We start from the raw sequence: 21,047 nt of genomic DNA, 5'->3' as shown, positions 1-21,047 counted from the left end.
CACTTTAAACCTACTCTGGAGAGCTCTGTTGTCCCAGCAGGGTGAAGTTCTGACCAACAGGTTTTTTTCCTGGAGCTTTAGTCTCTCTTTTGGCTACCTTAGGCTTAAGCTGAGAAGCACTTTGAAGGTAAGGACTGAGGACATTTAATGCTTGAACTTGATTCGGTATCCTAAGGCAAGTCAGTCCACCGAGGTGAGTCTTGATGTGCCCATGCTACTGAGGAAATGAACAACAGCTTTTTGTACTGGCTGGAGCTTTGTAAGTGCTGGAAACGTCATGCTTTGATATTTTTTGTGTCTGTGGTCGAGGTGAGGAGTGACAAAGTTTGGATAATTGGAGGTTAGGTCATTGACAGGCTGAGCTGGATGAGGTGTCTGAGCCAGTCAGAGATGCTAGAAAGCTTTGCTTGTTGACAAGAGTGTGGGGTGCTGGTGAAGAAGTGAGTGGTGCTCCTAAACTATGGATCATGCTGACAACCTGCAAGTACAAACCCCTCAACCCTAAATGTATTCTACAAATGCTCTGGGAACCTGATGGAGAGATCAGTGGAAAGACTTTGGTTACCTCTGAACGAGGCCAGTGTTTCACATTTGTGTCTGGGGCAGGTTTTCCTTAGCAGCAGAGCTGGTTTAAGAGCTCTCACTACCCTGTACTGTCAGCTGGACCTGTTTTTCCATAGGCTTCATTTAATCTGGGTCAGGCCAGCCATCTGGACATGTTCTCTTGCATTGGTGCAAAGCAAGGGGTGACGGTCTGCAATGTGAGTGAGGCTGGCTTTGCAGCCTGAGGAGAAGGCATATAGAGCTGCACACAAGCTGTTGCAGCCACGCTCCTCTCACTTACATGTGTGTTTGCAGGAGAGGCCTCAGGAGGAATGCAGCAAAGCGAAAAAGATCTGGGTGGTGAGGGAAGCTGTGGGTTATAATAACGATGAACTTGGCAGCGCATCTACTGTTGTACACACAGCTGATCGGTTTCTCTTTGCAGTAGTTTGGCCCCACATTTTAGCTAATGTAAATGAATGCAAGGTGTGAAATCACAGCTAAGCCTTGGATCAGCAAGAGATCAGTGAGGAGGACCACAAGTTGGAGCACCAACTTGCACTGTGCACACAAACTGAGATTATTTTAACTACAGGGCTTGGCCACAAAAAAAGAGGTGCAGCTCTCCCTGTGTGCTCTCTGTGCAAATTCCATCTATCTGCTGGAATGGTTCCTCAGTTCTGAAAATTCCCATAAAGAAACACGCATAGGAAAATCCTGCCAACCCGCGCTAGCTGGGTGGACTGCCATGTGTCCTGGGGCAGGGGAGGAAGGGAGGAAGGAAAGAAGGCACGCTTGGATAAGCGGCCTGGCTGAGGGACAGAATGATGCTTCAGTCTCTGCACTCTGCAAAATGTGCTGCCAGCTATGGTCAGAAATGCTGATGGGGAACAGATTTGCTTTTGCTCCAGTTAAAATGACAATTGGTGGCTTGGCCCATGATGCAGATAAGATGGGTGCTGAGAATTATGTTCCCTTCCATCTGGTTTACTCTAAGCAAGGGAACGATTGCCTCAAACCACTATCTCCTTTTGACTCTGCATACGTTAGCTTTGTCCCTCACTGTAGGGCTGGGAAGGACTCAAAAGCCTCAGAGGTGGGTGAGATAGAAGAAACCAGAAAGAACAGGGTTTCTTGCCCTCTCCTGAGCCAGTCTCCCCCATTCAGATCTCAGGGTGATTAGTGCTAGGGAGTGAATCAGCTCAGCTGTTGGTCCTCACTCTCAGAAAGAGGCAGGTGGAGAGAAGGCGAAGTGACAGAGTGATGCGGAGCAGGGGGAGGTAGTGGTAAGCCGCCGGGCACACCTGCACTGTGCGCCTGGCTCCGGCTGCCTGGAGCTCACCTCCTCCCCAGCACTGCCCTGGCTACTCACCACCGCTGCCACACTTTCCCTGGGGCTGGCATATGCCAGGCGAGTCTGCTTAGCTGTGACAGCCAGACTAATCAGGGTTGATGGTAAGTGTCTGGAGGGAGCTACGGTCACTGTAGTGTCTGCAGAGTTTGTCAGGAAGGGCCTCTGGATGCTGCCGGGGCAAGGCAGAGGATTTGCTCTGCCTGAACCCAAGAGGCAGTTCAGCGACTTTGCTTTGTCTTTTGGCTTTGCTCATCCCTGTGCTTCCCTCTGACAGCTTGCTCGGCGGCACTCCTCTCACCCTCCCTCCGCTTCTCATCCCTGCGACGTACTTCCCCCTCGATGTCCACCGCTGTGTTGGAGCAGTGAACGCATCTCTGTTGCACTCTTGGCTTTGCTCCCACAGGATATCCTACCAGGAGTAGCCCTGCTGGCAAGGTCCCATCAAGCACCTTTCCCCACCCCTTACCTAAGGGCATGGGTGAGCAGCAGGGAAGCATTATCTGAGTGTCATTTCATGAGCATTCTTCCTTGCATGCCCACAGCTGATGCAGTTTCATTTCCTCCTTTCCCCTGGTCTCCTTGTGAGGGTGAGTAGGGAAGAGAAAAGGCCTTTCAGAGCCCACACCTGGCACTCATGAATATTTCATGTTTCTAGCTTTTCTTTCCCTTGAAGAGCAAAACCTTTTCATATTTGATGCCCTGGGAGCCTGTTTGGTTGCTGAATGTTTGCTCAATGCTCTTCTCCCCTGTTTTTCCTCCAGACTGCCCAGCCCCGCTTCCTTTCTCTTTTCAGGGAATGTCTCCTTTTTTCAAAGGCTGCTTCAGAAAAGGTCATTGTCCCTTTCATATTCCCTCCTTGCTGTGAGCCAGTGTGGCTTCTGCTCTGCCAATGGTAAAGGACAAATGGGGATGTGGGGAAAGGCAGCAGTGGGGAGCGGGGACAGGAGATATGTGCACGTACGCTGCGGAGCAGTGCAGAGGCAGAGAGGAGATGTAGACACAGCGAGAGAAAAGTAAAGGGGCAGAGGAGCAGGCAGAGGCAGCAGAAGGGAGGAAGGAGGCAGCAGCAGGACTTTGCCAAAAAACTGGCTTTCCAGCACCTTCCAGAATTTGTCATGCAAGATGCACCAGTGTTGCTGTGGATGGGGCCTTGTCCAGCGAAGGCCTTTTGGAAAAGAGAGGCGTCCCGGTTCTCCAGCACAGGATGCTCCCAAAGCTGCACTGACAAATATGCTGCCACCCCTCACTTGCCCTCTGCCCGTTTCCATTGCCCTGCAGCTGCTTTAGAGACCTTGTCATCTCAGCTGCCAGGGTCTGCAGTAAATCATCACCCTCCATCCTTAGGCTTTTCAGCTTTTCTCCCTCTTTCCTTCACACCTCGTGAGTGCTTGAGGAACCAGGGACCATTTACAACCAAAACACACTGCTCTATGGGTCCTATCTGAGTGGCGCTCATCACTTCCTGCCCATGAAAGCATTCAGACACCTGGCAGTGAGGGTCCTTCCTTGGAGACCCACAGTAGATGCCCTAGCATGGCTGTCAGACCAGCACATCCCTTCCTGGGTCCAGGGGACTGCAAAGCCCCAGCCACGGACAGACCCACACAGGGCTGCCAGCTCAGGAGGGGACAGGGAGGCTGCGAGGGCTTCCCCCCAAAGTGCCCATAGGGGCTGGCACAGGTGCAGGAAGGGCACTGCCAAGATGCCGTAGCAGAGGATGGGGCTCAGGGACTCTGACATGAGTATTGCAGGCAATACAGTGCAGGCAGCAGGGGAGGCTAACAACAGAGAGAACAAAGGTACTTGGCTTGTATTTACACTGTGCCTTTCATCCATGTGGAAGTAGTAGTTGAAGTACCTCCACTAACTGGGTGAACTCAGCAGAGGAGGTCCATTTTGTTTCCTGATGGAAAACTGATGCTTCTGGTGAAAAATGCGTTCCCAGAGCAATTGCTTTGTGGTTTAGGGCAGGAAGGAAAGGGGACTTTGCAGAAAGTGAAGTGATGGATTTGTTTTAGAGGTGGTTGGCCCATAGGAGAATTGCAATTGATGTTTGGATGGGTGTAGGTTCAGTGTTCTTGCTTTTGGAAAAGCCAGTCTCATGTCCACAGTCAGCATCAATGGGCAGAGAAGTATGATTCTGTTCCACTGAACGATTTTAAAAAATCAAAATTTGGTTTCATATGGACTTAAAAATGGAACCCACCGATGCTGAAATTCTTCGCGATGTGGAAAAGATGTCAAGCACTGGTGGCCACCTGCCAGTTCTTTGGTGCTGGGCCCAGGTACCCCAGAGGGCCTAGCATGAGGGCAATCGCTATGATCCTGGAGCTGTGGATAGCACAAACCTGTACCATCAGTAGCCCCTCTGAGAGTCAGGATGGAGAACGTATGGGCAGGCAGGATATTTCCAGGGAAAAGGCAGGCAAGTTTTGCTAGTCACTTGTCTTCTCTTGGAACATGGACAAAATCAATGTTTGCAAATTCTGACCCAACAAGCATGTTGTATGTAAAATTCTGGTGGGGATGTCGGTTCTATTTGTTCTGCATTTCAGCATAAGGGCAGTCTCATTCTTCCCATTACCTCTGCTCTGAGATGGAGCTAGCATCAATTGATCTGAAAAACATAACCCCGTCTTGCAGTGCTGCTGGCACAGCTTCCCGTGTCACTTGGCTCTCCTTAAGGTACTGACCAGGACAGTTTATGGGAACTACCGAGCTTGTGCTGTGAAGCAGCGTTAATTCTGGGAACACACTGTACTGCCGTGAGGATGTGTGGCCTTAAAGCCAAAATGTTGTGCAGAGTGTTGCTCCAGAGCCTAGCAGGTCACAGCGACAGGCAGCAGGGCGCTGTGGCTATGCTGTTGGGCTTTGTGCGGTGACAGATCAGAAAGTTATCAGGGACTGACGACACGTCTGCGATCCCCAGCGAGTGGCTGGAGCTGCACCCCTGCACTGCTGAGTTTCTGATGTACTGTCTAGAAACTGCCTTGACGGGTGGCTAGTGATACATCTGGGCAGTCAAGCAAGCAGGGCTTAGCTGCTGCTCCACAGCCTGGCCTTAGAGCTAATGACATCATTCCTTGTCCTTCATGATCCCATGTAGCCATCCTTAAGTATCTTCTTCCTACACATCATCTACCTGCAAACACCACTCCTGTCTCTCCCATGCCCAAGCATCCCTGAAACATTCCCTCCTGAGCTAAACCAGTCCCATGCCCCACACGAGGCACCCTTCTCCCTCTCCCTTCAGTGTACGTGCACCCCATGCCTGCATGCCTCCCACAGGCACTGCTTCCCTCCACTCTCTGCAGCGTGAGCAGCTCGGGGAATAGAGATAGAGCGTAATGTACAGCATCATGTGGCTAATTACTTGACGCTGGGCACACAACGGGGGGATTAACTTGTGCCTCACAGGGCTGTCAAAGAATCCTAATCTTATCTTTCCCTCCTCTTTCGCCTTTCACTGCCATCTGAAGTAATGAACTCGTTATAAATACCTAATTAGCTAATTACTTGCTGGTCTACCTGGAACATCTTCAGCAAAGGAACTCCCTGGGCCCCTGGGGGGGACCTCCATGGAGGTGAGGAGAGAGGACCGCATGAGGTATGCGCTGGGGTAAAGGTGGTATGGTGATGTTCGGAAGGATTTCTGGATTTTTGCCACCCCTGGAGAGCAGAGAAAAAGTCATTAGCTCCATGGAGAGAGGAACCTGTCCTTACCGCTACTTGTGATTGTGTGAGCTGAAGAGCCAGGGAGAAATAAAACCACAGAAAGAATTCATTAGGTAATGGAAAAAAAAGAAGTTATTCTGGAAGTATTTGCACTGGCTAGAGGTGCTGTGCCGACAGCATTTCGGGCTGTGCCCGCTACCGGTGTGGTGCAGCCCTGTTGGGGAGGGATGACTAGACAAGAAAGGAGAGTGTAGTCTCCATGGCTGTCCCCTGATGAGACTGTCACTGGGAAGACCTATTTGTGCCAATTTGTGTGTGCTGGAGAGGTTCACACCACTAGGCAGGCTGGCTGTGGACCATCGATGCAATTCTCACAGGCTGTAGCATGCAGTCTTCAAACTGGGATGTCTGAGGCCGTTGAGCTGTCATGCATCTTTTGGACAGAATTTTCACTCGATTGCCCTTCTGCAGGGGGGTGGGAGGGGGGAATATTAGTGAGATAACTGACAGTACCAAAAGTCTCATTCCCTTTTCTTCTCACTGCTGCAGGCTGAGGCCGAGGGTTAAGAGATCATGCATCACAGCAGCTCTGCTGGCTGCCTCTCAGTAGAGGTCAGGACAAGAAAGGGCAATGATCATAAATCTAGCCTGGTTTGAGCAGTAATTAATTTCCGACACTCTGCTTTTATCTTCATGTGGCACTTTTTTCCCCTCCTAACTTTTCCTTTTTTTCCCCTCCTAACTTTTCCTTTTTTCCCCTCCTAACTTTTCCTTTTTTCCCCTCCTAACTTTTCCTTTTTCCTTCTTTCTCTCTCTCTGTCCCTCCACCCCACACTTGCTCCTTCTGGTTCTCTTCTCCTCCTGCAGGCATGCGCATCCTTGTGAACTTGCTCCTGGACACCTTGCCCATGCTGGGGAACGTCCTTCTTCTCTGCTTCTTTGTTTTCTTCATCTTCGGCATCATCGGGGTACAGCTGTGGGCTGGGCTGCTCCGCAACCGCTGCTTCATGGAAGAGAACTTCACAATGTGAGTGCCTGGGAGACGATCTCTCCTTCCTTTCTTCGAGGGACGTTTCTCTTTCCCCTTCCCTGCTCTCTTGTTTTCTGCTGCCTGACTTGCTGTGTATTGCTTACTCCAAAGGGCTGTAGGGAGCAGAGCATTGGCTGCATCTTGCAGTGGAAGGGAAGGGAGGGCAAAGGCAGCTGGTTTTAGTCTGTCTTCACGGTCCACGGATGCCTGGGATCATTTAGATTTGGCCAAGGCACAGGTTCGTATAGCTGCCTTCTCTGGCCATGCCCAGGGATTCAAGGTGCTGCTCCTACTCCCAGAAAGAGTTAAAACTCTGAAACACCAGCTATGCCATCTTTCTCCTCAACTTGCTCCCTCTTCAAAAAAACAACAACTAGAGGAGTCTTACAGAATGTCATAGTGCTGCCTGATGCTTCCAGGGACATCTTTGAATGTCCCTCCATCCGAGATGGAGATGAGGTCACTGTTTGCACGGTAGTGCATTACCTCCGAAGGCTTTGGAGGGACACAGGGAAATTATTGGAAAACTTCAGGAGTAGAACTGCACGGGGAGGTGCCATGGGGAGGAGACTGTTGGGAGAGGTGTCCCACAGCTGGGTTAGTAGAATTGAGAGCATCTGAAAGCAAAGAATGGAGGCAGTGGGGTGTAAAAGCTCCTGCCTGCCACGAATTCTCCAATTACCCTCCTGGGGAGCAGAGCACCAGTTCCAGGCCACAGCTCCTCCTGTTGACTTTCTGGCTTTAGCAGATCTCAGGCTTTAAAATCTCTTCTTAAAACTGTACGCTAATCCCAGGCGTCCTCTCAGTTTAGACTGCTTAAAAAAAACCTAAAGCTGTAGATCAGTTTAGACTGATTAAACAATTCTGAAGCTTTAGATCATCTCAAATTGGAAAAAAAAAAAGTGTGAAAATACAATCTGCGGAACAGCAGTAGGGTTGGAGAGTAGGAGCTGCTTAAAGCAGCCATTTACTGTGTTCATGTATTTCTTGGGGAAAAACGACTGTTTAGGATGATTGTCCTTTATGTAAATCAGGGGTAGTCCTACTTTAATGGGTGTAATTACATCCGTGCAGAGTTGATGTAACTGAGAAGTGAATTGGGGCCACAGCCTGCAAAGTGACAGATACTAGAAAATCTTTGGCTGGCCGTTACTAGAGAAATGAAGTCTGCAGGCACCCAGTTCACCAATGATGTGGATGTGTTGTGACAGATCTTTGTGGTTTAGTCCCGCTTAGTTTAGAATCAGACACTGTCTCTCTTTTCTTTTTCATCAATACTTGTCCTTTTCCAATGACAGTGAAAAAGTCTGCGTTAATGCAACGTTAAAGTTGTGTATTGTAGCACTGTAAGGAATGCATCAGATAAAGTTTAATGGAAAATTTTAAATCTCCACCTTTCACGTTCCTGATCATTAGCTCATCTCCAGCTAGGCAAGTATAGATAATTTTAATTATTCATGCATTTGGAAGGTGCTTGCATTATTTGGAAAAAAAGCACGTGAACTTGTCATGAAACATTGCACCCATAATGCCAACTGTCAATGAGAAGTCAAAGTTAAGGTTAAGTCAATTTTAACTTTGCATTTCCTGACTTTAAGGTTTAGCTGTGCAATCTTAATTATGCATGAACTGGATTTTTTCTTTTTAGAAGTACAGAAGGTTCAATGCCAAATGTTATAAAACATGTCTGTCAATGGTTACATACATAAGCACATCACAGTAAAGCCTGATGAACTTCCTTAATATCACTGCATCTGATTTAGCTTTGATGCTAATGGGGAGAGTGATCAGAATGCAAATCTCTGCGTTCCAGCTTTTCTTCATCTCCATGCAAGCAGATTGTGTAATTGGGCTTGGGGTGATCTGATGGCAGGCAAAGGGCTAAAAACTGGGAACTCATCCTGGAAATTTCCTGTTTTCTGGGAGCCCTGTCTTCCCTTTCCTTCTCCTGAGGCGATAAACCTGGAAAGCCCTTACCCAGTGCAGTCCCTATGTCAGGATCGGAGCTCCCAGCTCCACCAGTGTTGCGGATGGGAAAGTGTCTGTTACAGGAACTTTATGACAGTGATTTTTATCCTTGCAGACAAGGTGACATTGTCCTGCCTCCTTATTACCAACCTGAGGAAGATGATGAGATGCCCTTTATCTGCTCACTGTCAGGAGACAATGGAATTATGGGCTGTCATGAGATACCTCCACTGAAGGAGCGGGGCCATGAATGTTGTTTGGACAAGGACGATTATTATTACTACAACTCAGTCCGGCAAGAGTTCAACATCAGTGGCATGTGTGTCAACTGGAACCAGTACTACAACGTGTGCCGTACGGGCAACGCCAACCCACATAAGGGTGCCATCAACTTTGACAACATCGGGTATGCTTGGATTGTGATATTTCAGGTAAGGCCGAGTTAGCCTCCTAACAAGGCTCAAGTTATTTTTCTTTTTTCCAAATCAATCTTTCTGTGCTCCCGTGATGGTTTCTGTGGGGTATGATACAGCTGCAGAGAGAAAAGGGCTTTGTAACTACTATAGCAAAAGAGACAGAGTGCACACCATGAACGGTGTTCCTGAAGACGAGGAGGGACATAGAGCTGTTCCAGGTCATTGCTGAAATGAGCTACACTCTTCAGGCTGTACCAGTTTTCCCTTCAATCCAGATCACTATAGCAAATGAGTCTTTTTTTTTTTTTTTTTTTTAATTCCTGGCACGTGTTGCAGATGGGAGCTAAAATCTGTGCCTTTTTTCTTCTCCACCGGCTGTACGCAGTGTTCAGTCCAAGGGGCACAGAAACCTGCTGTGTGTTTTCCCCCGCTGCGATCCAGGGAAATTAACTATTTTAATGAAATACTCCTGCTGTGAGCTAAGCATGATCTCACAGGCTTTGATAGTATGCCAGTGTCACCAAACAGTACCATGCTGATTTCCTGGAATGGAAATTTGGCCTCCTTGGAATGAATTGTTGTTTCTCACCTTCATTGGGTTGCAACAGCCCTGCCAGTATCTGTCTGTATACACTGAGAAATGAATTCTGGAAGCCCACTTCCCTCCTGTTTTTCTTGTTGTTCTTTGTGTTTGCAGGTGATCACACTGGAAGGGTGGGTGGAGATCATGTACTACGTGATGGATGCCCATTCCTTCTACAATTTTATCTACTTTATCTTGCTGATAATCGTAAGTATAAGACTTGATGACTGTCAGCTTTACAAGCTAAGAGCCTACAAAAAACAGGTGTTAGGTCAACGCAGATACTGGGGAAGCAAACTACTTTATCTGGATTTCTTCTAGGAATCTCAGGAACCCAGCTAGTTGATTTTCACCAAGAGTCAGTGGCAGGAGCACATCGTTGACAGACAGGTAATAACCTGTCTTTCACTCAAAAAATATGCTCAGGATTGATTCCTAGAGATATACATACCCAGTGTAGGATAATGTTCTCATCCGCAGATCTTCTCTCAAAGTAAATTCCCCAAAGCAGTAGCCCAAAAGCACAGAAAACCATTTCTGTATCTGCCCTCCTACTTGGTCTCTTTATACATTTTAAGCTCTCGAATCATTCTTGAGCCATATTTTATGGCTTTTGACAGCACCTGGATTTCTCAGTATCAGCGTTCAGATTCAGATTTTGTCAGATTCAGGGTCTGTCACACTGAATTACTTCCTCACCATGAACAAAAATGAGCTGCTGCTCTGAAAGTGTCAGCAGTCCAAGATAAACTGGCTGTGTGAGATCATCTGTGGCTGGTGGGGATGGAAAGAGAGAAGTGTGTCAGTGATGAGAACTTAATAAGCAGTTTACAAGGCCCATGGATTTATACAAATGAAGGTTGCTGCTGTAGGGAAGTTTGTTGTTGGTGCCTGGAGAGAGAGGTGAGAAACATGATGCCATTGCCTCTTCCATTCCTCAAGCCTCCCACACGTAAGTGTGTTTTCTTGGAGGGAATATCCTGTTTCTAACAAGGAAGGATTTTGTTTTTATGAAGACTCTTGCACTTTTCCCACATGGAGACCAAAGTCAAGACTAGAAGGGAAAGACCTAAGATGGATTATGAGAAGTATAAAATCTCTACACAGTAGGCATAATTTAGTTCTAGGTCACTTAGCCAGTAAGGACCTCAGTGTGTATCTCTAAAGCCTGCATGCATTTGGGTGGACTGCTGAATGGACCTGGTTAAGACTCTGCTCTTCATCTACTACTTGTCCTATGTGGCCATGCCCTCCTAGAAATACGATCTCTAGAAGCAGTCGCCCAAGAACACTAACAGACTCACCTGGCACAGGATTTAGTTTAAATTCAAATTGACATGCAATGATTTGAGAGCAAACAAACCTTACTCTGGTTTCTGGGAGAAATTTTGCAGCCTGTACCTACGGGGAGAGGCACAAAAAAACCCTGCTGGTCCATTCAGGTCAGAGAACTTATGAAAAAGCTGAATCTTCATGGTTCCTCGATTTCTTCCCACCTTCTGGCCTTCTATCATCACAAGGGGAAAACAAGGAGAGAAAAACAGAAAGATGACCTACTCCCTGTTGGCTATAGCATGAGCCAGGACAGCAGAGGTGAAATACATCTTGAGGAATACTGCTTTTACTTTGAGGCTGGAGAGTCCCAAGTCCCAGTGCAAAGGTGTGATTGCATAGGATGGGGGGGAGCTCCCCCCAACTCTATTCTCAAAGGCAAAATGAACATCCACTGCTTTTTGTGAGTTCGGAAAACAATTATTTCCCATAAAGTTTGTTCAGATCTCCCACCATGCAATAGACGTTTAGCACGTACTTGCATTTTCACTTTGAGCAGCATGGCCAGGATACCCAGATTTGTACAATATGCAGTTTGGCACAGACTTTACTCCTGGCCTCAGATACAGTCTCTCCCAGAGCCAGGAAGAACTGTGCAGAGTCAGTGTTTAACCATTGGTTTGGGCATGCCCGTCTCCTGCAGGCCAATTCCAAAAACTGCCCGTCACCTCCTGCTCCAAACTATGTAAATCCTGTCAGCATATTTTTGGTTTCTAAGAAGGAGCACCCTTCTAGTGCTGGCTCACCTCATATGGATTCCCAGTGATTCAAACTTTGATTCTGAATTTGCAGGTGGCTGAAAAACCTCAATTAACACTACACCTGAGATTTTACTGCGGAGTGTCATTGACATTTCTAGACACTCCGTCCTCATTTGTAGAAGCCATGTAGGTTTATTTCCATCAAACACAGGAGCACATGAACCTCAACTTACTCTGGGGACTGCTCAGAACAAAGGAGCCATATTCTAGATGGGATATTTCCTTTGCCTTTGATAGAGTTACACCAAGAAAGCATTTAGCCTTTCTGTTACCTTCTTTGCATGTGTAATGCATCTTTTGCAGCACGTAGCAACACCACAGTGTGAACTTGCTATCACTTGGTTTCATTTTCCCTCTGAGTCTTCTTATAGAAATGACAATCCCTCTTCAAGTCTCACGAAGCACAGTCCTTCCAGCCTTTACCCTTCCCTCCTTCTCCATGGTCGAAAGGCCTGGGTTTCTAAGGAGGATTGCTCTGACAATCATGCTTCAAGCCCTGACTCTTTTTCCACAAACATCCTAGCCTTGGCTCAAACTTACTCTTCTGGGGCCGGATCTCCATAGCTGCTTCTGTAGAGCTATGCTTTCATCCATGACTTCTCCCTCCCTCACAGAGAGATGTCTTCAAACAACTACATAAGGGCATTACCTGCTACTGCTCATCTGGCAGGAAGAAGGCTCCACCACCTGGATATATTCCCAGAATGGTCTAGGACTCCTGTGTAGACATGCTCCCCCCGAGTGGAAGAGTGCTGGCTCACCCTGGCACTCAGAGCAGCCTTGCAGAATGACCCGGTAAAAGCATTTTGCGTATTCAGCAAATTGTAAACAGCTTTCCTCTCTGTCAGAGACCAGGGACGTGACATGCTTTCACCTCCCGAGTCAGTGCTTCATTTCAGTCTTCCTGGTTGAGGTCCAGCAGTCTCTTTGTCACCTCTCCAGCTACTTGGCCACTGGTGTGGCTCCTGGACTAGAGAAAGCTCTTCTGAACTCTTAGAGTGGCAACCACATTGCAGCACTCAGTGGCCTCCTTGAGGCGCTCTGTGCTTACACATGTGGGCTTCAGAAGACAAGCTGAATATCCAGGCATAAGCAATAAAAATAATGGGCAAGTCAATCAGCATCTCCAGCACCAGTCAGATTTTATTAGATATTGCAGAGACAAGGATTGAGCCTTGGGCTGAACAAGGCCAGAATCTGCTTAATCACAGTACAGCTCAGTATCAGGGCTGAACGGGACTCCTATGTTGGGGCTTTGAATTAATGGTCTCCTTCTGCCTCTGTCAGATACTTTGACTCCATGTTAGACACTTTCGGTCTCCTTGCTCAGCTAGCTGAGGTGGATCACTCAATTACGAGCCATATGGGACCCTTACTGTCCTTCTGCTAGCTGGGAGGCAGAGTCTTAGAGTTTATGGACTTGCCTGTCTTAAGGATTAAACCAGTGAATTTGTTTTGTGTTTGATGTTCCTAGCTAAGAGGTTTAAGGATTGGGGGTTAGTTGCCATATCCAGTCCTCTCACTCCTTCCCTTTTTGGTCATCTGGTGGGAGATCACAGTAAATGGTGCTTGTGAGGACAGGGCTTGGTGATGTGAAACCTGAACCTTCCTCTAGATTCAACCCCAGGCTTACAGTGTGACCGTGCTGAGGGCATCTTGTTGCCCTCAGCTCCTCTACTTGTAGCCTAGAGAGAAGATGTTGCAAGTCTTAATTTCTTGTTGGTTGTGGAGTTGTTGGAAGTTGCAAAGTGCTGGACAGTGTCACAATTGGCATTCCAGAAGTGGGTGCACAGCTGGTGTCCAGGTCCCAACCCTGCCTCACTCAGGGCAAGCTGAGGGAGATAACCGAATGGGCAAGCCTGTGTGCGTGTCATGTGGTGCTGAGGGGAAAGAGGGCAGGAGAGTGCATAGGAGAAGAATTTGGATTCCCAGTCATACATGTCATCAGTGAAAGCATGCAAGACATCATGGACTAGGGAAAATCTTGGAGGAAGGCGAAGGAATCCGAATGAGGCATCGTTTTAATTTTCAAGGCCACATACAGAAGCTGAAGGGAAAATAGGTTGAAATATGGGCAGGGGGAGAGGCAAGAGAAGGGTTCAGTGATGAAGGGAAATAGAACAGCTTTGAAGGGTGCTGAGAGGAGGAGGAAAAAAAAAAAAAGCTCTTTATTTTGAGATGGTTTATTGTCCTTATGCTGTATCTGGTTGGGAAGGGCTTCATGTTTCAAAGGCTTATTCAGATGCTAGCAGGGACATCTCCCCTTTGAAATACTGAGAACCACTGTATTGAGCCTCCGGACAGAGCTGCTGGCACCTGTGTGCAAGAGAAAGGTGCAAGCTGGTGGGGGAGTGGCAAGGGCTGTGCACTGAGGGGAAGGCTGCTTGGATAGATAAAACAAGCTGGGGTACTTGCTGAAAAAACCTCCACCTTTCCCATGCACGAGAGTTAGGGTCAGGTTATCGCCACCTTTTCTTGCCTTCTCCCCTTTGCTGGAAAGGTTATATGGGGGAGGACACATGCGTGAAGATAAGGGCAGGACTGGATCCAGTTCTGTGTCAGAGCCGTTTGCTTGGAAAGGAGAGATGGGGAGGTGAGGCTGGGTCCTGCATGGATTTGTACAGGAGGAACATGGTGCAAGGATGTCCCTTAACAGGGAGGCTCCCTGGTCCAGGGGAAGCAGAAATCTTGAGCTGGTGCTTCCTCTCCTCCTCGGGGCTGCCCCACAGAGTCCATTTCAGAGCAGTGCAGACGTGTGGTCCCTGTTCAGCGATCAGACTCTGCGTTTTATCAATGCTGTCTTGCCACTTGCAGCTATATGGGGAGTAGACACCAATCAAGGTACAATAGCTTTTGAGAATGATTTTGAACATGGTTACCAGCCCTTTTATGTATGAAATTCTCATCATATTGAAGCCCAGGTTTTATCGTAAGTGTAATGGATAGATCTCCTATTGGAGATTCATCTGTAATTTCATAATATGTAACACTGAGAGTGAGATTTTTACCTGCAGATCTCTCAGCACCAAGAAACGTTTGCTCCATTTTACAGATAGGAAAACTGAGGCAAAGAAAGCTTAAAGGGAACATGCAAAGGTATAAAATAAGCGTGGTAGACTTTTTGGCTTCTGTATGGAGAATAGGAAGAACTTGGGCATTTTGTTTTTCTAAGAAATTGGGGGAATGGGTTGTGGCTGGTTTTGTATTCGAAATGGAAAGCCTACCTAGGCTGGAGGACAACTAAAATAAGAGCTAATATAACATGTCTAGTATCAGAAGAATAGAAAATGAGCAAGGAAGCACTGTTTCGCTCGACTATTTAGTGTCCTTCTCAAAGTCGGTTTTTGTAAACTCCTCTTTGATTTCAAGAGCTCATTCATTTCAGCAAAATACCATCTCCCTGTATGGTGAATTAAAGTGTAAATGGTAGAAACAAATAAAATGCTCCGAGAATACTGATATGTCCTCCAAGGGCTGAAGACCATAAATGACAGTGCATGGTTTTTCCAGTAGTAAAAGAGCAAGCAGAGGAGAAAGCAACTAAACTACCAAACTAGTCCTCTGTCTCCCACCTTCTGTTTAACACAAAGGAGAGGATAAGAAAAAGTCCAGTTTTCATCAAACCCTTTGCAGGTAACTTCTGAGTGACTTGCTAAAGGTCCCACAGCCTGCCAAAAGAGCCAAAAGTCAGCCTTGTGTTTCCTGAATTTCAGTTCAGAGCTCTAAATTCTGCTCACATGTTCTCCCTTGTGCTGACATTGACTGTCCCTTCTTCTTTGCTACTAGGTGGGCTCCTTCTTTATGATTAACCTGTGTCTGGTGGTCATTGCCACACAGTTCTCAGAGACCAAGCAGCGGGAGCATCAGCTAATGCAGGAGCAGAGGGCCCGGTACCTCTCCTCCAGCACTGTCGCCAGCTACATGGAGCCAGGAGACTGCTACGAGGAGATCTTCCAATACGTCTGCCACATTGTGCGCAAAGCCAAACGCCGCACCCTTGGGCTGTACAACAGCATACAGAGCCGGCGCCAGGGCCACGTGGAGCCAAGCAATGCCAAGCTAGGCACGAACAGGAAAAGCCAGAGACACTACAGTAAGGATTGTGTGGGTAAAGCTGGCAATGCCAATAGTGAAAACGTGAGAGTAACTGGGAGCATCTCCATGTGCCATTTTGCCAAAGGACTTGTGCCTACAAAGCACAGAATTAGAATTAACATTGGCCATTGAGCATGGGGCCATGGCCAGTGCACCAGACCAGCAAGGTGGGGATGACCAGCAAGAATGGGAATGAAACAGGTGTGACCAGCAGGGAACATGCGAAACCCAGGTCTGAAACCCGGAGACCATAATGGGATAACATTAAAGGCACTGGCTGAGGCTTGTAAAGAGCTCCAGATGTGGTATAGCAGGGTAATGATAGCAGTTTGGGAGAAAGAAGTATTAGGGGGATACGATGGAGTGGGACAAAGGGTTGCAGTCCGTGGCACAGCAGTTCCCACAGAGCTCTTGTCCCAAACTGAGTTGCTGTGGGACCTCAGGAGAGGCAAAGGGAGTAGAATTGTGATGGGGTGTCTCCTGAATCAAGGGAGCAATAATGAAGAAGTCAGTTTGATATGCAAGGGCAATGGAGACAATGTCTCTTGATGGGAGCACATGCTGTTGTGTAAAATTTAGACATGAGATACCATTTAAATTGGATTCTTGGCCTGAAAAGTGACTATAAAAATGATTTTATAGAGTTAGTATTAACTGCCTGTCGATGCCTCTCCTAAGTTATGCTCCCATTAACAAACAAAAAGGCGGATTTTCCTTCAGCTGGTCTTGCATACGCAGTCTTTCATTTTCTTTACTTGCTGGGAGAAAAGTTTCTGCAGGCTTCATGCACTGTGTTAATGAATTAGTTGCTTCATTCTCCCAGCATCCATTTGATCTTCCAGGCTCAACTGGAGGATCAAGGAACACAAATTTAGTTTTCTCACTGAAGTCAGGAGGTGTGTTCTGATTCAGAGCCCACGGACTATCAGGAGGAATTGTTCTTGCACTACCTTTTCTGGCTTCTTGAGATGCTTTGCTAATGTAGCTTCCCTAATTTAGAGAGTTCAGTTCAGCATGTGGGTTCTCAGACCCCACTTGTAGCAGTTCAAGCCAAAAGCAGTCCTCGTGATCATTTTTCCCTCAGTTCCCACTTAACACAAGCTACTAAGTCTCAAGCTGTGATTCCTGCATCAGACAAAACAGTTCTTCCTCTGATGGACGTGAACCCCCATTGAGCCTAATCACTGGCAGCTGAACGGTACCATGCCTTTTGGTGACATAGCCAGTCAGTGTAAAGCCCCCAATGGCAATGGCTTTTATTGCTGTCCTTGAGATGATGTGCCAGTGTTTTGTCATCCTTATCGCTAGAAAGCCCAGTTACACTGTCTAAATACCCAAAAGCCAAACAAGTGTCCAGTTTTGATGTCTTTTTCAAAGCCTTCTCCTTTAATTGTGGTAATTTCTCTCCCCAGGGCTTTGCCAGCAGCACAACTCTCTTCACTGCCCTCCTCAGGGATTGGTCCAGCCCATTGCTGTGACAGCAACCTCCGATCCCACCAACTGCCCCCGATGCCACAGAGGGGAGCACAAAGTATCCCGAAGGCTCTCTGTGCTTGATAGTACTGACTCAGACCAGGAGGATGGAGGAGCCAGCGAAGAGGAGGGAGAGGGCAGTGGAGAGGAGCAGGGTGCCTCGGCGCTGGAGAAGGAGGAGGAGGTGGAAGAAGGAGGACGGCTGAAGCTCTGCAGTGACATGTGGCGAGAAGTGAGGGTCAAGCTTCGAGGGATTGTGGACAGCAAGTACTTCAACCGTGGGATCATGATCGCAATCCTAGTGAACACTATCAGCATGGGCATCGAGCACCACGAGCAGGTAAAGCACCTCAGGGCACAGGGTGGGCAGTGGTGACTGGTGAGTCCTGCTCAGGGTTACAGTCTTGCTAAGCAGCTGATGCAACTCAGTGGAGGCAGAGAGTGAGCAATTTGGACCCCAGGCCACAGCATGGGTCATCCCACCATGGCTTTGGAGAAAGCCTCAGGGTCTTTTCTTCCTTATCCCTGTGCTTAATCACTTTCACTGTCTCCATATATTTTCCTCTCACCTCCTTTTAGTCCCTCTCTTTTCCTCTTTCCTGCTTACTTTTATCCCTCTGTTTTTCTTTTTCACCCTGTCTTTTCTTTCCATCTGCTTCTCTCTCCTTCACCCTTGTCGCTTCCATCTTCCTCATCTCTCTCTCATTTCTATCTTCATTAGCTTACTGAATCCTTAGTCTATTTGGTTAATATAATGTGTTCTCTGGGGATGTCACAGGCACTTCACAAGCATCTCAATTCATATCCATCAACTTGCTAGCTTTTCTGGCTTAATTGAGAGATGCCTGAGCACAGTCTGTCTATACAAGAAGGCTAGGAAAGGCACCACCTTCCATCTCCAGTCATTTTGGGGGCTCAGATGGCTTGAGCCTTTCCTTTGCCCTGACAGCAAGAAATGATAGGTCAGACATAGACAGCAGTTGTGGGCACAGGTTTGACTTTCACGCCAATAGTGTGAAGGCAGCTCTGAGTCAGCAGTGCACTTTATCCTAATGACAGACTTGTGAGATGGAGGAGGACTGTGTGCCCTCATTTTATAGCTGGGAAACAGAGGCTGTGTCTACTTTGTCATGTGCAGAGCCAGCTTCAGAGGGTGTTAAGTACACCTATGACCTTGCATCTGTATTGCTGGCTGTTAGCTCTGCTGCACTTTGCATTGAAGGAGTCCATGCTGTACATCCATGTTTCAGATCTATGCTGCCAGTCTGAAGGTGGCCATGATTCACTCCACGTGATTGCCTAGACCACAAAAATAAGAGATCACTCCACCTCTGAGATGCTGACTGCATTGAAGCTTTGGAGCCAAGGTGAAGTCTTGTCCTGAACACAGTCTCAGGTAGCAAAGAGACAGGCAGTGAGTCTGGTTCAAACAAGGCACTCAGATTTGTCTTGTGCTGTATCAGGATGGAGATATGCCGAGACCCAGAGTATCTTAAATTCCCTGTTTGAGGCAACGCAGAGTCTGAGTGAGTATTTGAAGCCTCAGATATCTGGATCGCACCTCCGTACCAAGCATTAGACCATTTTTTAAAGCCCGGTTAGTTTCTGATACAAGGATGGGAAACCTTAAGTTGATCCCAGAATGCAAAACTGCACTGGATGCTTCAGTACCAGAAAAATACTGGCAGGACCTCAGAGGAGAGGAGAATGAAGAAGAGGCTGGAGAGGTTGACTCATGAAAATAGATTAAAAAAAGCAATATATTTATCACATAGCAGAGAGATGACTAAGGGTTGAAGCCTAGGACAATATGAAAACTGCCCACTGATGTTTTAAAGATGTGAGCACCAAGCAGGGAGAGCCATTGTTCATTTTGGTTTATTGGAGACAGAGTGAATTAAGAGTTTAGCAGAAGAATATTTGAGCTAGAGGTAGAGAATTCACTCTCATGTTCTGGCTACTGTGTGTGCAGATTTAAGCCCTTCTAGGCCACCTCTGCCATGTTTGTACAGCCCGCAGCAGAGTGGGAGCTGACTGCAGCCTTGGGGTTTCTAGTAGCAGGTTATTAATGACACATCCTTAAAGTTATGCTATCACTTTTTATCCATAAGTAGCTAGGAAAAGCTTATGACCCTGCATGCTGTTTCTACTAGAAAGAGATGTCAGCCAAATTGATCATAACTGAAAAAATGTGGTGCAGCCTGTTTATTTAAAATGTGTGTACTGAATCCTGTTTCCCTGGCACAATAAGATTAAAAAAAAAAATAAAAATTCAGACCATACCATGAATTCTAGGTCTTTTTCAGTCAGCAGTTAACTCAAAAGCAGGTAGGCATTTGCACTTCCCTTTGCTCTCTTTCAGTTTTCCTCAAGCCATGCTATCAGTACATCTCATACTGGTGCTGCATCGCCTCCTTTTTTCTCCTTCCTTTCTTTTTTTCCTGTTGTTTTTCTCCTCAGAAACACAAATTTTCACAGAATGACATCTAGCAAAACCCCTCTGCCCACAGAGATCTGTGATTTGCAGGGTGATGCCATCCTATGACTGAAGTAGCTTCTCTTGCTGCAGTTACTTCATTATATGAATCTTTCCTGGCCCAGAGCTAATGTGTATAGAGACCTCTCGAGCTTTTATTTTCTGGTGCATGGGAGATCACAATCCCAGCCACTCTCTGGGGACATATCTGGTTGGGCAAGAGGACGTGTGAAGGTGTCACAGGTTTGAGCACTTCTGGGAGCAGCTCATAGCACGTCCATCAGCTCGTTGTTGCTCCACTTGCTCACTGACTATACCCAGGTGAGCTGGCCCACTGACCAAAGCACCTACCAACCATCAGGTTAAAGGGTGAGAGAGACTGCAGGAGCCAGACACACGGTTCAGGCTCAGAAACACAGGAACCCTGGGGACAGAGCCTATGTGTGAGTCTCGCCTTTGATTCCTGACCCTTGACCAACAGAAAGAAAACCATGAATTAAAATTATCTGTTTGTTGCAATTCAGGGGTTTAATATTCACAATGTTTTTCTGCCAGGAGGCTTAACCTCAGCAACTCAAACCACTTTACTTGGATCCAAATCAACTTGGAATTTGGCTTTGTTTAACTTATCCATCCAGTCCCTTGTCCTGTCCTGTTTGTGTGGCCAAGGCAGCTTCCCATCTCCTTATACATGCCTTGTGAGGGAAATCAGCTCACTTTGGGACAAACTGCATTGCTATGAGTCATTTTTAATCCTCAAGCTTATCACAAGTTATCACTTGTAAATAGATAAGTTTATTCAAATCTATCAGTGTGCATTATACCATGTAATATCCTCAGTATTAGGCTTTCAGATATTGCTGGGACATTGCACAAGCCAAAACCCATCATTTCAAGCTTTGTCCTGCTTGAAATAGTTTTTGCAGTTCTTCAGAGCTGTTTCTACTTGGAAGTGCCTATTTTTAAAATTCAGTGTAGAAAATCAAGATATCAGATGCTTGTAGCTGTCCAGAAGGATCCTTTAAAGAGGCTTACTTTTTTTTAATATTCACAGAGGATTTGGTGCTGCTCGCTTTGCTCCCTTATTCACAGAATCACAGAATCACTAAGGTTGGAAAAGACCTGTAAGATCATCAAGTCCAACCATTTTAAAAAAAAAAAAAAAAAAAAAAAGCCACCCACAAAACACACCACAACCCACACCAAAAAAACCCACCCACACCACACAGCACCATGCCCATCAAGCCACATCCCACAATGCCACATCCACACGCTCCTTGAATACCTCCAGGGAGGGTGACTCCACTACCTCCCTGGGCAGCCTGTTCCAATGTTTCACTA

At 47.0% G+C, this 21,047-nt stretch overlaps 1 protein-coding gene across 1 annotated transcript in view; it reads left to right on the top strand.

The window, feature by feature from the left end:
• The window catches only part of CACNA1I (calcium voltage-gated channel subunit alpha1 I), a 166,020-nt gene that overhangs the window by 102,829 nt on the left and 42,144 nt on the right, over positions 1–21,047 (top strand). The window contains exons 5-9 of the mRNA XM_059817088.1: positions 6,440–6,599; positions 8,686–9,001; positions 9,684–9,776; positions 15,449–15,755; positions 17,170–17,570. Of these exons, the coding sequence (XP_059673071.1) occupies positions 6,440–6,599; positions 8,686–9,001; positions 9,684–9,776; positions 15,449–15,755; positions 17,170–17,570 (1,277 nt within the window). The remainder of the gene's footprint in view (positions 1–6,439; positions 6,600–8,685; positions 9,002–9,683; positions 9,777–15,448; positions 15,756–17,169; positions 17,571–21,047) is intronic.

The sequence above is a fragment of the Gavia stellata genome, chromosome 4 (assembly GCF_030936135.1).
Source record: "Gavia stellata isolate bGavSte3 chromosome 4, bGavSte3.hap2, whole genome shotgun sequence".
Lineage (NCBI taxonomy): Eukaryota > Metazoa > Chordata > Aves > Gaviiformes > Gaviidae > Gavia > Gavia stellata.
The sequence above is the reverse complement of the archived record's forward strand: the minus strand, read 5'-3'. Positions and strand labels throughout refer to the sequence as shown.